Source organism: Garra rufa, chromosome 15 (genome assembly GCF_049309525.1).
Source record: "Garra rufa chromosome 15, GarRuf1.0, whole genome shotgun sequence".
NCBI classification, from domain to species: Eukaryota; Metazoa; Chordata; class Actinopteri; order Cypriniformes; family Cyprinidae; genus Garra; species Garra rufa.
Genome location: NC_133375.1, coordinates 22,800,694 through 22,810,055, shown reverse-complemented (window position 1 = coordinate 22,810,055; position 9,362 = coordinate 22,800,694). Strand labels below are relative to the sequence as shown.

Genomic DNA, 9,362 nt, shown 5'->3' with positions numbered 1-9,362 from the left:
ACTGATTCAAGGTAGCCCAACAATCCCAGATGCTTTAGAAGTGAGCGGCACCTATTATTATTCTGCAATGTTCCGTTGAATTTTAAAACTCACAGTTGTTGTGCAGGAGGAATTTGTGCTGCGGTGAGCTTCAGTATGTGTACGTGCGCCTCTGGGTGTGTGTTTCATGATATCATGTATTATGATATCAGCATGCATCTCCATGCACGGCCTATGCATCATTTCACTTTCAGATAGCTCTCTTTGTGCCTCTCTCTCCGTGCTGCCGTTGTGGAAAGTATTAATGAATTTTATTTTGAGCTAATTTCTCTAATCTCTTAATGACATGCGCAAACGCTCTCAAGATTTTCTCAAAGCTAAATGGCATGTGCATTCAACAGATTTGAGCATTCGATTAGACAAATACAAATCCCATTTTGTTGTCAGAAAGGGAAGGACAGAGAGAGGTGGTATATTTACACTGCAAAGAGCTATTTTAGCTCCTTTTGAAACATGAGGGTGTGCATTTGGAGTGACTGCGGTTTTGTCTTAAGGCGTAAAGGTCAGAAAACATGATACATATATAATGCTGATTGTGTTATTTTCCTGCGTATCAGTATCGGCGAAGGAAAACGGAATAAATCATGTTATTTGTGGCACACCACGCCATTAGGTTTCACTAGCTTGCAGCCTCTGAAATCAGAGTACGGAGAAAAATTATTTTCGACATGTTTAATTATTGAATATAATACTGACACATGTACTCAATAGCAGTTACCAGGCTGGATAAAAACATTAATAATAAAAGTGATAACCTTTAAACTTTATTCTGCTTGTTTTGAGAATAACATCTTTTACACTTTTACATTTTCTAGAATATACTGGTACATCTAATCTGTTATTTCAGACTGTGGGGTTGAAAAGCTTTAATTTAGAAACAAACAATATACAGAAGATGAGTCCGTTAAAGGTCCAGATTGATTTTACATGTTTAAATGCTGTTTAAAGGATTCCACAAGAAATGGTCGGACCTTCTGGTCAGGTAGAGCAGGAATGGTTATGGAATTGTCGGAAGAACTGAAGGACAAGGAAGGAGAGCATGTTGCTGATAAGCTTTAACTCCATTGGGCTGCACTGGTGTAGATGATCCAAACATCTTCTGTAAAAAAACAACAACAACTGCATACGTACATCGAGACCCCCCAGCCAACAGATTATGGATCCACACCCAGAAGATTGAGCGTCCGAAAGGCCGGGGGGTCCATTGAAGAGGACACATTAACTTCAGGATGGTCCTAATGTTTATGGTGGATATATTTCTGGAGATCAGTCTGTTCCTCAGACGTGTTTGATTGCAAATAATCTTCGTATGACTAATACTGATCGATCCTGTTAGCTGAAGCTCAATGCTGTCTTTAGTTAGTCTTCACTTTCAGCACTTTTATCCCCAGTAGTTTGGGTCTGGCGGTTCCTCGAAGCGTAGAACTATCGGGTCACCTGAAATACAGAACAAGGAAAGAATTTAGGTTTGACATTTTGGTATTTTCCCATTAGACACACCTGCACCTGTGTTTACCAGCACCTCAAAAACATTAATCATCATGAACTGTATGGCTGAGGAAGAAGTCGTCTGGTTTTCCATCTCTGTTAGTACAGATTTCATTAATGCTTGACATTTATCTGCACAGACTTCTTGTCCTGGCCACTGATGGTTATGGTCCGCTGGAGCTGTGGGTGAAACAGTTGGCGCCCAAGCAAACTCATTCATTTAGAACTTGGCACCGTGCCTTTCAAGTTGGCACAGAGGGACGACTGAGGAGAGTGGCATGGCACGATGCCCGATACTTGATCCACCCTCTCAGTCTTCCTCTTTCCCGGTGTCTCTCTTAGTTTTGGCAAGGTTTATGTTGCAAGAGGTGTGCTGGCATAGAACAAACAGTCACCATGCTGATCGATCATTATAAACATCCACAACTGATCAAAGCAGCTCTCTTATATTCTTACAAACCTGCACTGTAGGTCATTGGTAATGTATAAGATCTCCAACTTCTTTCCTTTGATTTCTATTTCTTTTAATGTGATGTATCATTTGCATGCAAGTTATTAATCTCAGTTAAAAGTTTTGATCAGCATGTGGTCCAATACTGAATACAAACTCCGAGAAGCGAGTTCACTTTAAAACATTTCAGATTGAGTTAAAGAGCTGAAGGTTCAATGCTGTAAGTCTCTTCCTGAGCACAGTTGCATCTGTAATGAGAATTAATGTGTTTGTGTGGGTTTATGTAGCTATACTTTTATAGGACCTGATAAAACCTCTGGGAATGTTCTCAAAGGTAAAAATGATTTATAAAGTTGTTTTTTCATATAAAAAGACAATATGCATGCTGTAAAATAACTCCAAAGAAAATGTGAGTGCTGCCATGAGGCTGTAGGGTATTTTGGGTGGTTTTCAGTGTGTTGCTATGCAGGTGGCTGCTGACGGGCCCAAGCCAAAAGAGACACAAGTCTTTATGATATTTTTTTTTTTACAGAATATTGTTAGCAGGTACTACCAACAATAAGCTTTGGGTCATATTTTGTCTACATTATGGGAGCAAAATCTCCCTACAGAGAGACGGTGATAGTATGTGAGTGTTTGTGTATGTATGAGAGAGACAGTGGCTATGTGTGTGTGCATGGTCCACAGTAATACAAGAACTAATTTTAAAACACACACACACACACACACACACACACACACACACACACACACACACACACACACACACACACACACACACACATGTTGGGTTTACATGTTTTATGGGGACATTCCATAGGCGTAATGGTTTTTATACTGTACAAACCGTACTTTCTATCGCCCTACACCTACCCTACACCTAAACCTAGCCCTCACAGGAGATTGTGCATACTTTTACTTCATCAAAAAAACTCATTGTGCATGATTTATAAGCCTGTTTCCTCATGGGGACCTGAGAAATGTCCCCACAAGGTCAAAATCTACTGGTATTCCTATCCTTGTGGGCACATTTGGTCCCCACAACGTGATGAATACCAGGTACACACACACACACACACACACACACACACACACACACACACACACACACACACACACACACACACACACACACACACACACACACACACACACACACACACACACACACACACACACATTTGTGTTCCTTCTATTCCCAAGGCCTTTTTCATTTATATATGAAGACCTCACTGCATCTAAAGAAACATTACACATGTTCAAAAACACTTCATCACAGACATGTAGGTTCACATGAATTCACTGTGATGAAATATAGATCAGTATTATGTGTGCATTTTATCCTATGAGAGGTATGATGGCACAGAATAGCGTATTAGTCATTGATCAAACCAAAGCCTTTCTCCTCCTCCTCTTCTGTTCTTCTCTAGTTTTTTAATGTTATGGAAATCTTTAAAAAATAATTTAAATCACAGTGACTCTCATTTTTACAGTATTGGATAAAAAGTCTCCAGAAATGTCTCCATGTATTGTTCTCTACAATAAAACAGAGTAGAGTCCTAAGTCTAGAGAATATATATCTGTCAAAACTTTTAATTGGAAAAGTTTCAATATTCATAACTGCAGTGTATGGAAAATACATATTTTACCCGTTAATATATGAAGTTGGGTGTGCATAATTGGATTCCCATGTCCTCTCCAGCGGAGTCCAAAATTAACTTTCTGTCACAGCTATCGATTGTCAGGTAAATTGACAAAATGTTCCAGAAATACATGTAATAAATGTCTTACTGGCGTTGAATGTGCATAATGCATTAGGCTAGTAAAATATAAAATAGCTTAATGCATAGTGCATTTTTGGTTCCTAAAGTAAAACATTTTAAAACATTTTTCTCGAATTTTCCACCTGGCAAGATTTCATTTTGTACCCTGCTCTCCAGTGACTAGAGATCAGAATAAATGTTGACATCAAGTCTTCTGGTCACTTCATTTCACTTACTGCTTTGTTCTGCCTTTGACTTTTTTCTGTTGAGAACAGTCTCAGTCAGTCACTTCATATCTGTCAGTCATAACATAAGTGCTTGTGTGTTTGTTGCTGTGCTTGTCTCTCTCTCTCTCTCTCTCTCTCTCTCTCTCTCTCTCTCTCTCTCTCTCTGTCTGTCTCCGTCTCTCTTTGTCAAAATTCAAGAAGCTTTATTGGCAGGATAAAAAGGGGTTGTCTCTGTTTCTCTGTTTTGTTCTTCTTTTTTTTCCTAAATCAGGCTGTACTGTGTTTGATGTCAGTTCCAACAAACTTCAGACTCTCTCCACATGAACTCCTAAGGTATGGTACAGAGCGTGTTCACAACAACAAGAATTAGGTCACTGAGAGAAGGAGAAACAGGCTTTGTTTCAAAATCTAGACACAATTTAGCCACATTCTAAAGCAGTATTGCTTGTATATTTCATTGCAAAAACACTATTATGAGATAATGTAATGTTTAGTCATTTAGAAATGGGAGTTTGAATGACCCTGACAGTTTTGAAAGTTACTGCATCCCAAACAAGGACGGCCCTCTTGTTTTGAGGTGTGTATGTACATGTGTGTGTGTGTGTGTGTGTGTGTGTGTGTGTGTGTGTGTGTGGAAATGTATACTAACCTTGGTGGTCTTCACCTTGTTTCCTGTGCTGCAGCTCCAGCCTGTGAGGTCGGGCAGGACTTTACACTCCTCGCCATCCAAACACGGCTGCATCTGACACCACCACTTCTGAGCTACTATAGACGCTACACACATCACAGGGAACATGAACAAGTACACTAAGGTTAGTGCAAACAGACACACTCACTTCCATTAAGTATAGAGGTCATATCATGGAATAGAGGGAAAACAAATCAGGCAAAATGTTGTGCTGTTTCTGGATGGGTGTAGCACCTACACTATACATATTCTTTTGAAAAAGTTCACCATTAGAAATGTATAGGTCCCAAACAATTTTAATACACAATGTCTATTTACTAGAAATGTGCCTGAATCCAAATACTTCAGAAAGGAAATTACCCTTAAAGGGAATAAATACGAGATTTTGAAAAAATATATTTCAATGCTTTCTCTCACAATTATATCTTTCAGTAATTATACTGTATGTTGCGGTCAAAAGTTTACACCCCCTTTTCAAAATCTGCAAAATGTTTATTATTAAAAAAAAAAAAAAAACATTTTAAATTTGATGATTAGGGTAAATTTAACTTATTTTGTCTTCTGGGAAACATGTAACTATCTATTGTAGCCTCTGAAGGGTAGGACTAAATGATAAAATATGATTTTTAGGCAAAACAAGAAAAATGTACACATCTCCATTATGTTCAAAAGTTTTCACCCCCAGCTCTTAATGCACCGGTTTTTCTTCTGGAGCATCAGTGAGTGTTTGAACCTTCTGTAATAGTTGCATATGAGTCCCTCAATTGTCCTCAGTGTGAAAAGATGGATCTTAAAATCATACAGTCATTGTTGGAAAGGGTTCAAACAAACAAAAATACTGAAAAAAAAAAACTGAATTTGTGGGACCTGAATGACTCTTTGTGAAAAAAAAAACACACAGCTGTGGATCATTCAGGTAAGAACACAGTATTAAGAATCAAGGGCTTTTCACTTTCGAGATTAACAATCACATATACTCTGTGTATATTAAGGAGCGGATTAGATGCTTGTCAGTAGTGCTCAGGATCTGCAAATAATTTACCTTTGTCCTATCAGTCATCTCTCCTTACTCTATTTATGTGGTAAGTGAAATTATTTTTTTACAGTAATTAACAGGTGTCATTTTTTTCGTGCCTTTCCAAACTTTAGATTCACTATTCGGGCACATCCATACTTTTCACACTGTACTGCAGGCTTTGTAAAGAGATATGTTAGCCAATCATAAAATAGGTTGTTAGAGGTCACAGCAAAAGCAGCCTGTTAATTTCTTAGGGTTGGATAAAGGGTGGAAAATTGGCATGAACAACTAAATTACTAGTGCTGTCCATGTAACTTATTAATTTAGTGCACTTAATTATAAAAAATGTATGCATTTAATCATGCTCCCTGACATGTACACTACAAAAGGCAACACGCATCACTAAATTATGCTTAAGGAGAGCAGTCAGAACAGAATAAGTACTACAGGATGTGTACTTGAGTTCTAAAACAGCCGGATGGAAAACAACTGAATGCAGGGGTTTCAACTTGACACAGCATTTAAAAAATGTGCTAATTATGATGTAAGATGTGATACAACAACCAAAGGCATCAGTAATTAATAGAGTGTTTTCATGATGCATCATCAATCGTCCATATTGGCGACACTGAATGTAAACACTGCCACTGAACCAAACGAAACTCACATATTTTGTTGATTATTGCTGCTAAAAATGGTCAATTATTGTCATGTTTTGGGCTGTACTAATCGGTTGGGCCAGGAAAAACATCTGGAGTACTACAGACTGCAAAAAATGTCTGATGGATAAAAGACATTTGTGGTTGGCCAAACTGAACCAGAATTTCCAGGGCAAGAATCTTGACAACATTCGTGTTTGTTCCGGTCAGGTAGTTGAAATATTAGGCTAATATCTTAATTAATAATGCTTGTACATATCTTTACCGCCTATTAACTTTAGTTTGTCAAAATATTGCGCCCTTTCCTGCTTACTAAGTCTTTCTCCATATATGATATAGCAGCTTCCACACATTTTTCCACGATTTAGACAGCAAAAATTAGCAGAACAACGCATTCAGTAGTACTTTAACCATGCAAGCCATGCTGTTGTTTACATCCGAGTAACTCCAATATGGTTGTGCATCTGGGTAACTGACCAAACCGTGAAGTAAGTGCAATTTTTTTGTTTGTAATTATTGTAATTAATTATATTAAAATTTAAGCCCTATAAATTAAATGTTTTAGTATCTCAAGTTATATCTGTAAGTGGAAGAAACTAAACTGGGGGGAAAAAAAAAAGATATGACCCCTTTAAATACAGAGGATCATGGATCAGCTCAGGAGCAGGAAAATGGCAAACAGATAAGGAGCTATTTGAGATGATACAGAGAGAAAGAATGAAGCATGAGATGGGCTGAAACATGGCTTATTTGACATTTCCTCTCACGCAGAGCGCTGTGTGTAGAGACACTTGAGCTATTTTTTCCTGAGCTTACAGTCAGGCAAAATAAGATAACGATCGATTTCTCTGTCAAGTGGACAGTGTTGACACAATATTAAATGAAACAGCCAGACAGCTGAGGGAGACAAAGAGACTGAAAGACAGAGAATGAGAGTAAAAGAATGATTTCTTATTTAACCCTTGTATGTATGGAGATGCATTTGCTAAACATTACAGTTCATCCAAATACTAAATGCATGCAAATGAGCTTTTAAATTAAAGGGGACATCGGTTGTAAAAATTCACTCTGACATGGTGTTTACATATAAATGTGTCCTAGCAGTGTGTGGAAACAACCACTCTACAATGATAAAAATCCATGCACCCCTTTTTTTAATCCTCAAAAAGCCTAAAAAGTTTCAATTATTAAGCCGCTTTGATTGTCTGAGCAGTGTGATGTGAACTGCTCAGGCTCCTCCCGCAACCACTGACAGACTGTCCCATATTAGCATATTTCCACGCTCAGCCAGTTGTACCCTGTCCGCCGTTTTCTTTGCGTTTTGTTGTTGGATGTAAAAGTGAACATAACACAGTCTTCATTTTCTTCTGACATCAGAGCCAGTGAGGATGCAGTGGATTCATTTTGTTTTTGATGGTAACGCACCACCAAATACACAAAAAAATTGAAAAAAAAAGGGCAGGGTGTGCAGTAGCTCATTATCATTTAAAGAGACATGCACCGAAATGGCTCGCTGTGAACAGAGCAGTTTTTGACAAGGTCAAAACGACGTTGTTTTACACAGCCATTGAGGAATTTAACCCTTAAATGCATGAATGTTTCGCCAATCATTATTACATATTCGGGTCTTTAGCGACCCCGGCCTATATATCCAGAACAGATGGATCTCTAACTAATGCAATTGCAAAAAACTCGAGTGATATTTTAAGAACAACAACAAATTGCAACACAAAAAACAAATCTGAAAACCAAATAACAAATCCAGAATCAAAATTACAAATTAGAAAACGCAATATCAAATCTAAAAACAAAACGGCAAACCATAAAACACAATAACAACTCCGGAAACAAAATAGCAAGTCGGAAACCACAACGACAAACAAGAAAACAAAGCGACAAGTCAGAAAAAACAAAATCAGTCAAACCGGAAAAGGTAGGTATTATGTGTGACCGGCGTAGTCGCAGCTGATTGGACGGAACTCCTGTTAATCAAGACATACAGGAAGTACAGTTCTAGAAGAGATGTAGAGATGCAGCAGAAGAGACCGCTGTGATCAACTTTTAAATGGTGAGACATTTATAAAACTGAACTGTATACTATCAGCACAGCTAATCAATTTAACTTGTGCATTAAAACAGATTATTAATAGATTATTTCTCACTTAATTAGTAGATTTACGGGATGTTATGCATTCTCTTCCTGACGTTAAACGGGATTTTTGCAGGTGGGGAGTTATTTAATAGATCTGGATTTATTGATTAACCTAAGTGAGAATGAAAATGTTAAAATAGGCAAGCAGTTTTAATTTCAGAATCATGGTAGGCCAATTTTTCCAAAAATGTATACTGTGTATATTGTATTATAGCAGTAATCATAGTAAACACATTATTACTGTATTTTTACACTTAAACGTCATAGCTACTAAAGAAATATTGTGTGAAGGATCAGTGATGCCACAGGTAGGGCTGGGTATCGAGTTCGATACTTTTTAAGCACCGACCGAATTGTCTCGATACTATCGAGTATCGAAAAATCATTTTTGTTCGGTACCAAATTTCGATACCCAAGGATATAATCTTGTCAACGTCATTGAGCTAGAAAACGTGCGGTATCTTTAACTTGCCCAGATCAAATGCTGGTGATTAGCTGTGGCGAGGCTGCCTTAAAAATCAATAGTTTACGACGGTTACGCCCACTCGCCCAGAGCTTGTCAAATGTGAGGCTGTAATGTACACTATACTTTAAAGCATAGCATAAATTTAACGCAAACGATGTATAAGCGATCAAAAGCATTGCTACATTATGCCAATATTGACGGCAACAGTGTGCGATGCAATATTTGTAAAAAGGTTATCGCGTCCAAGACTGGCAACACGTCAAATATGAGAAAACACCAGACACATTCTGTCGGATACAATTCTGGCGCCTCAGTCTCAATATAGTCTCAGTATAGGTACAACGCGACATACATTCACATCAAACGATAACTCAGCGGCATAATTTTCACTGGGGACACGCTTTTCAAAAT

The 9,362-nt window shown here is 38.0% G+C and overlaps 1 protein-coding gene across 1 annotated transcript in view; it reads right to left on the bottom strand.

Annotated features, from left to right (window-relative positions):
* Nucleotides 1–696: 696 nt before the first annotated feature.
* Nucleotides 697–9,362, bottom strand: part of tafa3b (TAFA chemokine like family member 3b) — a 141,736-nt gene continuing 133,070 nt past the window's right edge. Inside the window, exons 4-5 of the mRNA XM_073819573.1 lie at nt 4,618–4,742; nt 697–1,476 (exon numbers count right to left, since the gene is read on the bottom strand). Coding sequence (XP_073675674.1) covers nt 1,465–1,476; nt 4,618–4,742 — 137 coding nt within the window. The 3' untranslated portion in view covers nt 697–1,464. The remainder of the gene's footprint in view (nt 1,477–4,617; nt 4,743–9,362) is intronic.